At 43.6% G+C, this 16220-nt stretch overlaps 1 protein-coding gene across 3 annotated transcripts in view; it reads left to right on the forward strand.

The window, feature by feature from the left end:
• PDE3A (phosphodiesterase 3A) overlaps window positions 1-16220 on the forward strand; it is a 224408-nt gene that overhangs the window by 130536 nt on the left and 77652 nt on the right. For all 3 annotated transcript variants that reach the window (XM_038154345.1, XM_038154344.1, XM_038154347.1), the window contains exon 2: window positions 15556-15606. In XM_038154345.1, coding sequence (XP_038010273.1) covers window positions 15556-15606 — 51 coding nt within the window. The remainder of the gene's footprint in view (window positions 1-15555; window positions 15607-16220) is intronic.

The following is a 16220-nucleotide window of genomic DNA, read 5'->3' on the forward strand; positions in this document are numbered from 1 at the left end:
ATACTCAGTTTGCAGTCCTTGCGTTTATTTTTGTTCTCCTCTTTGCAGTCCTAGTAGTCAAAAGCCTTTTCTTTCTGTTGGAAAAAATGTAATTTGGTTCTCTTTCTGCCTCTCTCTTTCTGCCTCTCTCTTTCTCCCCCTTTCTCTCCCCCTTTCTCTCCCCCTTTCTCTCCCCCTTTCTCTCCCCCTTTCTCTCCCCCTTTCTCTCCCCCTTTCTCTCCCCCTTTCTCTCCCCCTTTCTCTCCCCCTTTCTCTCCCCCTTTCTTTCTCTTTCCTTCCCTCCCCTTCCTGCCTCCCATACTAATTTTGAAGATTTTTTTCTATGATTCAGATTGCAGGAAGTGCAATTTCTAAGCAAATGAAATGCTGTGATGTAACACTTGAAATGCTGTGATTTTTTACAGCAGCAGAAAATAACCCAGCTGTGTCTTCTGTAAGTTACAGTACAAGTGTTTAGTGCTGTTGTCTCTAGAGATTAGGATGTTTTGAGCTTATCAGTAGTTATCAGTGTGGGCACTGCCTGTACTTCCACAGACTTTTTTTTCTCCATCCTCTGTATTTAATGCTGTGGAAAATGTTGGGAGCATCATGCATATGGAGGCTGGATGCCACTTTTTAGTCATAGGGCCAACAAAAAGTGGCACTACAAGGAACTGGGAACCCTTTTCCCCTCTTTGATCATGTCCTCCAGTGTCACACTCCAGACTGGCACTGGCAATATTCACCTTTGCGTGTCTTGAATTGTCTTTCCCTAAAAGCAAATTAAAATGCTGGTTCCACTGCGTGTGGTGGGGGGAACAGGATGGATGTGTGGGAGGAAAAGTCTAAGGTTAGGGAAACTATTTTGGTTATATACATTTTTATTTATGTTCTATATTTAGGTATGAGAAGGGAAGTTGGTTTTTTGTTTTTTTTTTTTTTCATCTTCTGTAGTTCTCCCAAGCTTAAAGCATCTGTTTCTCAGCCTCTGTCACCTTGACCTGAACCAAAGTTGTTGGTGGCCCTGGTTGTCCTTCAAGGAGCTTTTGTCCTAATAAAGGGACCCATTGAGAGAGCCCAAGGCATGCAGGCACTCGATATTCGGAATGCAGCTTGTGGAATTTGGGTCTTTAGACTGATATAAAGCAGGTAAACTGCAATTATCTGTGATTTCCCTTTCTGACAAAAGGAATTGCATGGGAAAATTGAAAATGGAAGAGAAGAAAACGGAGCTCTTGTCATGAACACTTGGATGTCAGAGGTGCTTCCCACACCTCAGTGAATCAGAGGGGTTTGTGAGAATGTTCTCTCCTGGCATTTTGGCTCTTTATCTCTTCCTGTCCCTTTTCATCTCTGCATCCATGGGCAGAGCTGGAGTGGATTCCATTTCTTGAAAGCTTGAGGGCACAGCTGTGAAGTTTTTCACTTTCCTCAAGTCATCTTCTCTAGCTGAAGTCCTTCTAACTGAGGAAAGAGGATTGCAAGATGCCCGAGTTCAGCCCAGGCACAGGGGATAAATGTAAATTTTTTATCCTTTGAGTTTTTCTATCTTTCCTGTTTGACTTTCTTTAAAAGAAGGTTGTTGGCACATGAAGCCTGTCCTCCTTCTGACACTTAGAGGGCTGAACAGTTCATTTTCAGAAAGAGTGATAAGATCTCCTGGCAGCCAGAAATAAGAATAATTCTGTTCCCTGGTGTATACCCTTGACTCCCCCCCAAAAAAGAGCTTAGACACAAACAGTTGATCAAAACAAAGGCCAAGGTCTGATCCCATGAAGTGAAGATATTTAGTTTCTATTGCAGTTTTGCAGTTCCGTGCTGGGTAAATGCCTCAATTCTCCATCTGTGAAATGGAGATACTTTTTTTTTTTTTTTCCTCAGGAAGGTTCTGAGTTAACAAGTTTGTATGGTGGCCTGGAAATGCTTTAGAAGTGGAGAATCCTACTAAGATTTCTCTGATTTGCAGCTGACAGATAATAGCAAAAACTGAAAGCCACTTTACAAAACTCAGACTAAGTGTGTTTAACCACAGCTCCTGGAAGACCAGGCTGCTTCCCAGGCACGGGAGGAAAAACAAAGGAAAACCTCCAGGCCACGCTGAATTGATGAAAATGATGTTAGCATGAGGGGCTCAGGATTGAATCTGTAATCAATACAGAGCTGGAGAGCTCCTTTTTCATAGTCAGAAAACCAGAGCTGCAGAGCCACTTAGCTCTGAGCAGAGTTCTCCCCTCTTTTTTTTTTTTTGTTTTTTGTTTTTTGTTTTTTTTGTTTTGATAGTTAGAAATATAAATACCTTTCCATGTAGACCCTCCTGGTTAGGGTAAAGTGATATATTTCTAGTAAAATAAAACATCTGCTGAATCAAAAGAGCATTCTTGCACAAATTGAACATAAGATGAAAGAAAAGGTATTTGGGACACAGGAAAAAGGAACTTAAATTACTTTTTCAGCAACAAAATGAAGGGACTGGGGACATTGCAATGAAATTAATAAAACAAAAGCTTTTATTTCTCAGGCAATGTTGAACAGCTTGTCAATAAGAAGTGGAAACTGCTTTTATTGGTGAAGTTTGCATTAAAAGTATATTTCAGCATCATTCAAGGAATAAAATTCTGGGGGAAAATAAGGACCAGTGGTGGAGGGGCAAGTAATTGCACATATTTTGAAATATGTGCAATTATTTTATTTTATTTTATTATATTTTATTTTTGAAAGCAAATTTCTATTCTGCCTTTCTCCTCCTCACTCTGAAAATGCCTCCTGGTGCACCATGACCCCCTAGATATTGTATATTCTGTGCATCCTTTACACCCTGGGAGAGACTGCATCTTTGGTGGGCTCTGCTTTTGCTGTGACACCGTGGAAATGTGATGGAAACAGGACTTGGGTGACCACATGGAATGAAATGTTGGCAGCCAGTGTTGCAGGAGGATGTGTTTTATGATATCCCTCTAAAAGAACATACGTGGTTTTATTTAAAAATAAAATCTGAGGAGCAAAGCTTGTTAAGAGTCAGACTGGTTTGAAAGGCAGGATTTCAAATCGTGGGTAAATTGTGCAGCCATGGTGAAAAATCTGTCTTTACTCTGACTTCTAGAACCCTGCACTGAAATCTCTCCTCTCAGGCTTGTTAAGAGTCAGACTGGTTTGAAAGGCAGGATTTCAAATCATGGGAAAATCTTGCAACCATTGTGAAAAATCTGTCTTTACTCTGATTTCTAGAACCCTGCACTAAAATCGCTCCTCTCAGGGTGGATGAAATCTCTCCTCTTAGGCTTGTTAAGAGTCAGACTGGTTTGAAAGGCAGGATTTCAAATCATGGGAAAATCGTACAGCCATTGTGAAAAAAATCTGTCTTTACTCTGACTTCTAGAACCCTGCACTGAAATCTCTCCTCTCAGGGTGGATGAAGGTGCCTGGCAGCTCCCCCTTGTCCAGCACAAGCCCAGTATGCATCTTGCTGGCTTTAGCCTGTTTGTACCCAGCATCTCTGCCATCCAGATGGGGAAGAGCACATGTGACAGCATGTGTGTGTGATTTGGAGCAGCAGATGGGGGAGAATGACAAACTGTTGCCTGTGTAGGCACCTACCTAGAGATGACTCAGAGTCCTGCCTCTGTTTGTTGCTGTGCTGTTCCTGCTCTCCTTTATGGGCTCCTGCGTCCTGACCCCACAGGGATCCCGTGCAGGCAGCCAGATTCCAGCGCTGCTGTCTGTTTGTGATGTCTAAGAAAGCAGAGAATGTGTTAAAAATCATGTAGGGGGAAAAGCAAGGTGGGATTGACTTGATATTCCAGCCCTGTAGTAAAGGGACACCTCACTTGGGTGTGGGGCTGTCACCTGGCGTTTCGTGCCCTGTTGCAGTTGCCTTGCCTTATTCTGATGGTGCTCTGGATGTGTTCTGCAGAAGGGGGAGGGCGGTGGGAGGTGAGGTGCACTGAGGCAGGAGAGGCTGGTGTTTCTGCCCCGGTGCTACAGCTTTGGGTATTCCCACTGCTCCGGCGTGCTGGGATCAGCTGGCACAAGGCTGTGCCTGGCAGCATGACCCCAAGGGAGTTGGTGCCAATTCCAGTAGCGGGGACATTTGTGGCCCAGAGGTGTTTTTGCGTGCATTACAACGGGACTGTCACTTAAAATTGTAGGGTGGGAGAACTAAAAATGTGTGTATTTCCTTGAGCTAGGCCCTTTAGAGTCAGCAGAGTCACAAATGCTGTGGCCATGCACGCACATGGACTTGCTAGGCTGGGAATGCACTTAGCACAAGGTTTGGTGTCTGATTCATGGCATTGATCTAAACCCCACAAATCCTGCACTTCCTCTGTGTTAGTCCTGACAGCTCTGCTCTAAGGCCTGACTTGGGCTGTCAGAAGCCAAGCCCTGCTCTGCCAGTGAGCCAGAGAGCCCTGCTCTGCTCATTCCACAGAGCCAGCAGAGCACCTAAGTTTTGGTGCCTGTGGTCCCGTAAATTTGAGGCAGGTAATGAAATCCTACTGCTGTCTGGCTGAAACACACATTCTGTGGCCAGGAATCTGCATGTAAATGTCAGTGGGAAATTCTCCTTGTGAATTTTCTGTGCGGCAGTTGGCTCTTTTTTTTTCTTTTCTTTTTTTTTGTTTTTCTTTATTTTAAACCATGCAGCTGCAAGGATGAGTAGGAAAGATCCCTGCTCTGCTGCTGGAGAGGGATCTGAGCCCCATGTGAGCTCCCTGCCGAGGACAGCTGGAGGAGAAGGGAGAGCTGGGCTGCTTGGGGATGGAGTGGGTGAAACGTGTCGTGCTGGAAGAAGATCACTGAGCTGATTGAATTAGTTCCGTTTCAGAGGATGTGTTTCTGCTCGGGTCACTGCCACGTTCATCTATTTGCTTTTTTCCCCCCTCTTAGCAATAGCCAAACGCAGGGTGATAATTAATTTGGCAGGTTGATTGAGATTGGGTGGCAGGGAGGGGAGTTTTCCTGGATGAGTGGTGAAGCATCGCTGGTTGAGCTAAAAGTGAATAGTCTGAAATAGAAAGTAGTTAGTATAAAATCCCCCCAAGGGTGTGTTTAAACTGAATGTACTTTGAGTTTTGACATTGAGGTTTTTTAGTAAGCTACCAGACTCTACAGTGTAATTTTAGGACATTTGCTAGCTGGGATCTAGCTGTTGAAATATCCGTGCTATTCTTCTGCTTTGTGAAGGCTCAGAACCGGGAGAATGGGGTGTTAATGAAAGAAGTGGCTCCTTTGTGTGGGTGTCAGGCTGAAACAAGCCTTGGCAGAGCAATGCTTTTTTTTCTTTTCCAGGCCAGCCCTGGAAGCTGAGGCTTCACCTGCCCAGACTCAGGGCTGCTCCCAGAGCGGGAGAAGGCCCTGTGGGTCAGCCTGCTTTGTGGGAGGCCAAATTCTCTTTATCTTGAAATTTTCATTGCTTCATTGCAGCCATCCCTCAGTGCTGCCATTAAAGTTCATGTGTTTCAGTGGAGTGAGCTGCTGGAGCTGTGTTACACGGCTGGCTTTCTGCCTCACTCTGTTTTGGCCTCACCAGGGACCAATTCCTGTGGTCACCATGTTTTGTGTTTCACACCAGATGGACACTAAGTTGCCACATTACCATACGCAAAGTTTGTTGTTTATTTTTATTTTTATTTTTGGGAAGAGCTCATGGTGGTATCCCAACAGATCTGGTTTGGTCAGGCTGCTGCATTTGCTGCTTACAGAATTCCCAGTTTTGGGGCACAGTGGCACTGCCACTTTGGTACCTCTGACCAGGCACTTGGAGTTAGGATGTTTTCTCTCTCAGTCTCTGCCCCCTTCCTCTTTGTGAGCGACTCTGCTCTGCTGAGAGGCTGGAGCTGGCAGCTGTGACAAATGCCATCCTGTGTGCACAGGGAAGTGCAGAGGTGACACCAATGAGTCACATGTGTCCCTGTCCCTGCTGCAGTGGCTCAGTTCCCTTGCTGGAGCTGGAACCACTTCCAAAGGTTAAATGTCTGGTGAAACCTCCATGCTTACTCAGTCCTTAAGGGCTTTTTTCTGCTGAGACTGCCAGTAAGGACGTCAGTTTGTGATGGTTTGGGGTTTTCTTTGGGTTGTTTTTTTTTCTTCCTGTGAGGTAGACACTTATCCACTGGGAATTGAATTGGAAAATTCCCATTTTTATGCAAACTACCAGAGAATGGTCAGCTGTTTGATGAATGCACTTGTTAAACTCATTGGGTTAATTTGCTTTCCATATGAGCTGTTGCGATCCGTTTTCATATTGAGGGTGATCCACCTGAAATCAGAGCTTGACTGAAAAATCCCTGAAAACCTTTACCTGCTTTTCCAGTGGGTTTTTAATTGCTGTGCAAAAAAGGCATTTCTGTGGAAGCAGAGACCCTTCTGTGCACTGGTAACTGGCCTAAAAGGGCACAGCTCACCTTGGAGGTTTGTGTTAGCAGCACCAAGTGCAGAGACACCTGTGTGACACCAGGATCTCTGAAAAGATGGAAAGAGAGAGAGCAATAAAGAGAGAATAGAATTGGGAACATACATTTCAGAGCAGATTGTTTTGTAGAAGTCTTTAGACTCTTTAACAAAAGAAAAATTTACTTTAGATACCTCAGCATGATTCCAGACTTTGCTAACTCTGCTGCAGTAGCTGTCTAATTCTCAAGCTTGAGCCAGGCTTGGTATTGTGAGTGGGATTCTTAATGCACAGTGAATGATTCCCAAAAGGGGGAATAAAGACTGACTTTTCTAGGAACTTAATTTCACCAGAATGGACTTGCCTGGGTAGCTGTGAGTTCCAGGAACTTTATGTGTGCACTGTGAATAGCAAGCAACATTTAAATAGTAATTTTTCTCCTTTTTATCAATATACTGCTGCTCTTTTGTTAACTTGCTGTTATGTTTAGCACTCTTGACGTGGCTGTGTTGCCCTGGCATTCCCATACTAAGGAATCTTCTTCTGTGAGTGACTGTTGGTAAATTATCTCTGTGGCTAAGCTGGGAGGGTGTCAGAGTAGCTGTGCCCACAGCTTTTATCTCACCAGTTGAGACATTTTTTCTCTAAGGCTTTGGTTTTCATGTCTATGCTCAGAATGGGAAAATGAGTATATGAAAAATGTGGTGAACACTTTTTCTTGTGGAATACTAGTCCGCCAGATCAATAGACCTATTATTTATCTACCAGATCAGTTCAAGGAGATAAGAAATCTATATATGATAATTTTGTTTTACTCATTTATTCTGAAATGAAATATCCAGATTAAGATTATTAATTTAGGAAACCTTTGTTAAAAAATCTGTAGTACATCTGCAAGTAACTCTTTGTGTGGAATCCATCATTGAGGATCACTGAAGAATAAGAATTGCTTCCAAAAAAAACAAAATAAAAAAGGGGCAAAAGCCCCCACCACCTCCTCCCTTCCACCCTCCACTCCCCTCAAAATCAGGTCTTTTCTCTATTTTACTACAGCTCTGCCTCCCAAACCTGTTGTTTAAAATCCTCCTTGATGTGTGAAGGATTAATAGGGACCTGAGAAATTCAGTGGTAGGAGTGAAAATAATAGAAACACGCATGGATTTGTTTTACTACTGTCATCTGTTTAAGTAGTTGTGACAAAAATTTGTATAAAACCAGATACAGGGTGTGGAGGTGGATATTCCTGTGCCTTTTCTTTTCCCCACCTACGTTTGGGTTTGCTGCCTTTTTTTTTTTTTTTTTTTTTTAACTTCCCAGCAGCTTCACATTCTCTGCAGTGAAACCTGCTCATTTCCAGGGGTGCTGTGGAGCAGGGGGCACAGCAGCTGCCCTGAGCCCACCGCTGTGCCACCCGTCTCCGCGTCCCTCGTAAGGAAACCAGGATCCCTGCGTCCTTCCTCCCTGGAGAAGTCAGCTGCAGTTTATTGTCTGGAAATAAGAAGGTTGTTTGCTGCCATGAGAGCCTCCTCCAGAACGCAGGCTCTGGCTGTGTGTCCAGAGCCAGGGATGAGCTCATTCCCTGGAGCTGCGTCCCTACTGAAGCGCTCGGGGCGGTTTGCTGCCGTGAGCCTTGGGGACAGTCATTGCTGCTGCCTTTGGGCTGTCCCCTGTGCTGCTGTGCCCATGGGGCTCCCCTCAGCCTTGCTTCTTCTCCAGGGCCTTGGTTTCTCCAGTCCCTGCTCATCATGCTGCTCGGCACAGCGTCTGCCTGACCCGCACTGCTCTCGGCAGCTCTGGCACTGCTCTGGCTCCTTCCCTGACCTCCCAGCCTGGTGCTCTCCCAGCAGCTCCCTCCAGGACTTCCAGCTTCCCCAGGGTGGCAGCTTCAGAGGACTTAACTCCATCCCCACATGGGGCTCAGCCTGCAGAGAAGACACTTGTGGTATTTTCGGGGTCCCCCGACAAGGGGAGGAAATGGTGAATCTGACTCCATGTTCTCAGAAGGCTAATTTATTAAATGATGAATCTGACTCCATGTTCTCAGAAGGCTAATTTATTAAATGATGAATCTGACTCCATGTTCTCAGAAGGCTAATTTATTATTTTATGTTACTGTATTATATTAAACAATGCTATACTAAACTGTACTAGAGAGGATACAGACAGAAGGCTACAAAGAATGATGATGAAAACTCGTGACCCTCTCCAGAGCCCTGACACAGCTTGACCCTGATTGGCCATTAAGTCAAAACAATTCACATGAAACCAATGAAACAACCACCTGTTGGATAAACAATCTGCAAACACACTCCAAAGCAGCAGAGCACAGGAGAAGCAAATCAGATAATTATTGTTTTCTTTTTTTTCCTGAGGCTTCTCAGCTTCCCAGGAGAAGAAATCCTGGTGAAGGGATTTCTCAGAAAATATGATGGTGACAGACATTCACTGCAGCTCCTCTTCAGACCCATCCTTGTACCTGGTGCCCTGCCTCCAGTTCAAAGCAATTCCAAGTTCCATTTCTGCCTCTGCTGTGTGTTTAAAAGCTTAGCTCTGCTTCCAGCTGTTGTCCAGCAGCCCAGAAACCTTTGAAACAATGCCTTTGATTAGGAAGCCCCTGAATGGCTCTTAAATGCTCACCCCCAGTTTATTACTTTGGTTGGTTTGTTGGGGTGAATTAGTTTGTTTGGGTGTTTTGTTGTTTCTTTTCTTTTCACCAGTCTTGGAGCTGAGTCTGGCCCTGGTGATTTGCAGGGCTGGAGGATGTTGGGAGCGTTTGGGTGGAGAGTTTCCTCTCCACGGTGGCTGTGATGACACAAGCTCACACATCTGGCTGAGCAGCACAGCTCTGACATCTTGTGCTTTGTGCTGACCCTGGGAGCTGGCCAGGGGCTGTGGAAAAGGGATTGTTTTCCCAAATACTGGAGCCCTTTGCTGTCTGTGTGTCATGGCCTGCACATGGCTGTGTGTGATCACTCAGCATCTCTGACACCTTGGGTGCCTCAGGGCAAGGTGAGGTTCTGCCATTTGGTGGAGTAGGTGGTCAGAGCAGCCAGTTGTTCCCCTGTTATGTTATCAGGATCTGGCAGTGGTCAATCTCAGCAGCTCCAGCCTGCTTAGCTACTCCTGCTGATGGTGTCCACACCAAAATTCCCTCCCTAAATCAATCGAGTCAGTAAATCATCTCATTTATCTTGATCACCATGAAAATGCAGGGAACAGTCTATCAGATCGAAGGAATCCTACTCAAAATAGCATGTGCAAAAACACCCTGTTAGCTTCTGTGTGACCTGACTCCTGCATGTTTGTAAAAATAAATGTTTCCTCTAATATGTAATCAAGGAAATAATTTGTGCTTTCTTTTCTTTTTTTTTTTTTCGTTACCGAAAAAAGAACTTATCGGGAACATTTTGTGCCTACATGCTGGTAACAAACAGTTTCTTATTACCAGTGGAAATATGATCCTGGCTGGAGCATGGCTAATACCCGTATTCAGAGAATATGGATCATACTGTGCCCCATTCAGCACAAGCTGTAAGGAGGCAGTGTCAGAGAGCTCAACAGTGAGACACTGTTTCACATCCTCAACATGCCCATTCAGCTAAATCTCTCCCAAAGAGGGAAGATGTTATGCTCGTGTTTAAATAGAAGCTCTGCTATTTTGGTGAAGGTTGAAACCAGGTGCCAGCCTGATTGGATACTCCTATCTTGCTCTTCTCAATGTTGATTCCCAAATATAAACAACTCTTGAAGCTGCTGGCCACCACCCAGCCAAAACTTCTCATAATCTCATTGGTAATTCATTTTTACCACTACGAAATGTGCTAAATCCTTGCAGGAGTGGCAGAAAGGCACTTTTGCTGGTTCTCAGCTGTTTGGGAGATCTCAGGCTGCCCTATTCATGTATGACAGCCAGGTCAGTGGGAAATGCTGGATGCAAGTGCTTGGGTTCCAATCCCAGATGGAGCAGAGGAGCAGTTTCTCTCACATTCCTGTGCTTTGCCTTGTGTCCACCTTCCACTAGAGAGAGCAGGAGTCTTTTATGTTCACTATAATGGGAATGAGGTATCCAGCCACAGTCTGAATCTTTAAAATCCAAGGGAAGGAGGCAGTGAGCTGGGGCAAGGTTCTCACGTGCATTTGGACTGCGTGATTTTGTGTCAGTCTTCTTGAATCCCATTTATTGTCTTTGGTGACTACTGGCTGGTTTAGCTCACTTTTGCCCTCCCCATCTGGTTGTTTTTAGAACAGTAAAAGTGTTGTGTACATGTAAATAAGTGTCACAGTAAAATTCCAGAGTAATGGACTATAATTGGAATAGAATTAGAATAGACTTTAAATTGATTTAAAGAGTTTTATTAAACACTAAATATAATTAATTCATTGGTCCTCTTTAATCCTTGCAAGGAAAGGTTGTGCTCATTCCCTCTAATGAAACTGTGCTGAGTTTAAACAATGCTTTAATAAGTCCATATGGTTTCAAAATGCTGCTGCATCCTGCTGCTGAGGATTCTCTTCCATTTCAAAGAATATACATGGCACTGCTTGTATTTTAAATATTGGGGTTTTTCCCTGACTTGTGCTCAGTTGTGGAGGTCCTTATAATAAGATTATGCCTTTCCTATTACTCTGACTCATTTTTGGGGGTGTTTTTTTCTGGTTGGCTTTCTTGGAGTTTTTAATCTCATTTTTTTCCCAGCCATTGCATAGTTAGCAGTATTGCTGTTTCAAGAGTGCCAAAATTAAAACCCTGGTCCAGAAAAGATTGTATAAGGGAAAAACAGGACTCATAAACAGCTGAAAAAGTTTAAATTGTCATATTTTACTTTCTGTCTTTTTTAGATTTACTTAGATCTTCTACAGTCTGTGTGGGTCACATTTTCTTGCAGTTCTCTAATACTAAGGAGGCTAAGAATTATGGTTTATGAATTTTAATGAAAGTTGAAATCCTTATGTAATCATTTGCTGGGGCTTTAATTAAATAACCATATAGGAGAAGAACTGCATTTAGAGAGGCGAGGGCTGAAAATGCTAATTTTTGAACGGCTTTGTTCTACTTCAGGATGGGTATCTCAGAAATCTGATGTAACGTAGACAGTCCTTTACACCATTCCTTACTCCTCTGAAGGTACTGCTGCATTAGTGACAGAAGTTTTAAAGCCACAAGCTGAGAAACTTCATGGTGATTATAGCAAAAACCTGAAATGTAGAGCTCAGGCCCCCACCCTACATCTCCAGAAGGAGATGAGCCTTTTCACTTCTCCTTTTCTGTCTGTGACTGGGAGTTTGGTACTGGGGTCTTTTCCACTCCTCTTCCTCTTGCACGGACAGTGCTCACCCTCGCTGGAATGGGGGAGTGTTTTCCCTGGAGAGCAGTTATCCGGGTGGCACCAAGCAGTGGGTTCTAGCAAAAGCCACGTTTTTGTGCATTCCTGAGCATGCAAGGCTCCTTCTGCTTGCTAAAAGCTGCTTTCATCTGTGAGCATTAAAACTGCCAGAGATGGGTTTCCAGGACAGTTTCAGATGAAATGTAAAGTAGCTCCTTTTCTTCTGAGAGAGACTGCATGCATATAAGCTGTGTGGGAGTTTGATTTCGCTTTTAGCCCTCCTTTTCTGCTGCTGATACACGTAGCCTTAGGTGCCTGGTCAGTAAGAATAATAGATTTGATGCTCTGAGGCTGTTTATCATCACTCTGGACCAAATTGATTCCAGAGAACTTTCAGAGGAGGTGGTGGGGTCTGGAGCAAACCCATCTGTTAGTGATAAACATAAATCCCCCTACTTCCAAATGCAGTTTTATGTCAGTATCTCTGTTTGCATGCATGCACCAATTAAGCAGTATATTATTTTCTTTTTCCATGATTTCAGGAGGTTGACTCACTCAAGTGGATTTGTGCACACGCTCTGTTTTTTCTGAGTGTAGTTGGTTTGTTGTTTGGTTTGGTTTTTTTATGTTTGTGGGTGTTTTTTGTTTGTTTTGGGGCTTTGTTTTTGCTTTTAATCCTGTTTTCCTCATTTTTTGATTTCTATTCAGCTTGTGGAAATCATGATTTCTACCTTGCCCAATAGTTCAGGTATTCTTTCCTCCTTTTCTGGGTATCATGCTCCAGCACTTACTGTTTCTCCATGAAAATAAAATCAGGTTCAGATGGAATTGAGCAGAGTGTGGCTTGTTGAGCTGAAGGGTGTCACACTGAGGCAATCATCCCTCTGTAGAATGCTGCCCTGGCAGAGATTTTGTCATCACCTCTGGGGTTTTCTTCTTTCTGAGGCATTTTTGTGTAGTATCCTTTTAATTTTTCATTCATTTTTAATTTTTCATTCCTCCACTCCTGTGTTAGCAGGGACCACCCCATGCCAAGAACATTCTAGCCTGAGATGAGCACAGTTTTTTAGATAACGAGGGAGAAATAGATTTTAAAGCCAAGTAAGATTTTATAACAACAGCAGGAAAAGGTTGGTTTCATAGGTCATGGATTAGATATAATGCTTGAGAATAGCCTGTTTTAGCTGGGGACAGCCACAGCCCCTGTCACTCAGCAGAATATCCACACTCAGGGAGAGAACAGTGGTGTGGGTGTTGTTTTATGCTGGGGACAACTGATCAGCAAAGATACAAACGTGGCTGATTCCACCAAGGTACCCTTGTAGAGAAATTAAGTTGGACAGGGGCTGTGTTAATTGCTGTAAGGAGTTTGCTCATAAAATGGTGACAGAGTAAGGAAGGGCTCTCTCTGTGGCTCCAGTGAGTTTGTGACTGCTTCTCTGGTGGCTTTGGCCTCTCTGCTGTGAGTGATGTTGGGAGTTGGACCCTGGGAAATGAGCAGGGATGAGTTGTTACAGCCTTTGGACTCGTTTTTCCCTGCAGCCCCCAGCCTGTGCAGCCCCCAGCGTTGCCCACACGTGGTGGAGGGGCAGGATTGGAGATGGGGGCACAAGAGCTGCCTGCAGGCTGGGCAGGAGGAGGAGCAGGCTGAAAACGCCGTGGAGGTGGGAAGCACCGGGCAGGAATAGGGATCAGGGTGGGCAAACTCTGCCCAGAGGTGAAGGAATGTTTCAGAGGATTTGATTTAGGTGTGAGGAGTAGTGGTGATCACAGGTAACCACCCTGGCTTTCCTGGGACTGGCTGCGCTGGGAGCATCCCTAAACATGGGAGCAGTGATTCCGGGCCTGGCTGTGACTGCACCTCTCATTTTTGGTGGCAGTAGGAAAGCAACCTTTCACTTTTCAGTGAGCTATCGTGAGAAATGATATTTACTTTCAAAAATTTGAGAAAGGTTTATTAAAACTTTATCAAAAATTACAACAGAAGACTAAGTAGAGAAAATAAACCAGTGCTGTGAGCAAAGGATTTTCTCTACTATGTGCTCATGGATGTTCTGTTTTTTAACTCTTTGGTGTCTCTTAAAGCTTTGTCTATTGACTCTTTCTTTGCTGTCTGGTGGTGGAGATTATTTTCTGACATCTTGTTTGGAGGTCAGGTGTTGCTGTAGTAATGAGCTGACTTTTTTAAATGCCCCAGCTATCTCCTGAGAACAACGTGAAAGGGGGAGAACATAAAATAAATTTATAAATTTAATATAAATTTATAAATTTAATATAAATTTATAAAAAATTCTCTAAGTATATACATAATATTTGTTCTTTAATTGTGAGAGTCACCTATTTCATTGCTCGTTTATTACATTATGGGTGCAGTGAGGGCAGGAACATGAAAAACCTGGCAGGGGGATCTTATGCCACCCTTGGGTTTGAAGGTGTGGTGTGTCTGCCAAGTGTCTGTGGAGCCTGGAGAGCCACAGTGGCCACAGCCAGGCTGGAATTAATCCTTCTTTCTTGACTGTGAGGCTTACTTTTTGTGCTAATTCCACTGATAGGAACCTGGAGGTAAAGGTATCACCCTGAGAACCACCAGTGGTCAGACTCGAGCTGAATTAATTTTCTTTTAGCCAAGTGAATTAAGAAAGCAGGAGTTACTTTCTCCCAAGGCACAGGGGCTAAGAAGTAAAACTGAAGAGGGTTTTTTGGTCCACAGAGGAAACAGGTAGGAGGGTTCTGGCAGGGTTTCTTTGAAGCACATAACCTTTGGTAAGAGCATCTCTTGGTAGTTTTTGCACACCAGTTATTTATTTACAGTTGTTTATTTTAAAAACATCAAAGCTGTGCTTCATGCAGTAATGAAGAACAAACAGGGAAACCCAGCAGAGCCAGTGTTTCCACCAAGAGTACATGGAAAATAGGGAAAAAATGCAGTCAAATTAGGGGGCCAGTCACAAGGCTGTATCAGGTAAAAAATGATGTGAGATTTCTGATTTTTGATGCCTCTCTGCGTGTGTGGTTTGTCTCCAGTTATGGAGGTAGACAGTTGTAAGTCATAACTTAAGAAAAAGAAGGAGGAGCCCTTGGGAAAGAAAAGGATAAGTAGGAACAGTTAATGGAGAAGATAAAAAAGTCTCATCATAGGAGATGCATGTGGCTTTCCTGGTTTTGCAGAGTAGTTTTAACCTCTCGTCCTGGGATGAGTGTTTTGAAAGCATGTTCTGCAATAAGTGTGGGTTGTAAATCTCCTTGCCTACCTCTGAACTGGGGGAAGGCATTTCCTTTGGGAAAGAGTGTTGGGAAAAATGAGCAAGAAAATGTTCCTGACTGTAAGTCAGTGCATGTCACATTAACCCTCCTATCTTTCATTCACATGTTTTTATATTTGAATTAAGCAATGCCTCTTTGTGTAGGGGCAGACAGTGCCCAGAAGAAATCCCAGAGTAGATGTACAAAAACCCCCATAATTCAGTGGTGAAACAGATTTAAAGGTGTTGCTAATCATCATGTCTGATATAAAATGTACATTGTTGATTAATCAGATGTGCCCTGGTTTTGGTAATCTCCGTGTTGATGTACCAGCTGTCCTTTTGCCAGATCAGTATTAAACATTTGGCTAAAGCTGAATCCGTGGCAGTGGGGATTTTATTGACACGAGCAGAGCTGTGATGCCAGACGTGTTTGGGTTCTGAATGCAAAGGTACAATGTTACATGGCTTCATTATAAAACTGAAAGCTGTGTGAGATAAATCATAAAGCAAACCTGTTTATTTCCAAGAAAAATGTGCGGTGGATATAAAAGCATGAGTGTTTCAATTAGAACTAATGAGTGCAATTTATCACTTAGCTCTGCTTTTCTTTGTTTTGCAGCTCATGGGGCATTCTGAATGGGATCACAAACGAGGACCCAGAGGCTCACAGGTCAGTTGCTCAGTATTACGGGTTTGATTTTGGCTTTTCATACATTTGAGGCATTCAAGCAAGTTTTCCATCTGAGTTTGGCAAAGTTGTTAATTTCGTTGATGTTTGCGGGGTTTGGAGCAATGGAAAAGGGCATAAAACCATGACAGCTTTCATTAATACAATTTTTGAGCTGTAATTCAAACAGTTGATCCAGACAGAGCTGAGTCACCCAACAGAAAGGTTTTTTCAGTAGCAGAAGGATGGATTAGATGTATGCAGAAAGCATTTCTTACTCAGCTGTCTCCATCAGGACATCAAAGCAATGCAGTTTCAAACAGTGTGGGGATGTTTTGTTTGGTGGTTTGTTATTTGTTTGTTTTTTGTTTTTTTTTTTTTAACCTGGCAAACTTGTTAAAACTTGGATGGCTCTCTCACCATGAATCCTTTCATTATTGACCCAGGTGTAGGACTGGGTGGGGAGGTGCACAGAAGCCACATGTGGCCACTGGTTGGCCTTGGCCTGTCACTGGAAGGAAATTAAATCAGTAGTGTTAATGGGATCACAGTCCATTTTAAAGTTATCAGTAGTAACTGTCTCTTGTAGTTATCTATTACAATTGCTGCAAACAAGA

The sequence above is a fragment of the Motacilla alba genome, chromosome 1A, assembly GCF_015832195.1.
Source record: "Motacilla alba alba isolate MOTALB_02 chromosome 1A, Motacilla_alba_V1.0_pri, whole genome shotgun sequence".
In the NCBI taxonomy this organism is placed as follows: domain Eukaryota; kingdom Metazoa; phylum Chordata; class Aves; order Passeriformes; family Motacillidae; genus Motacilla; species Motacilla alba.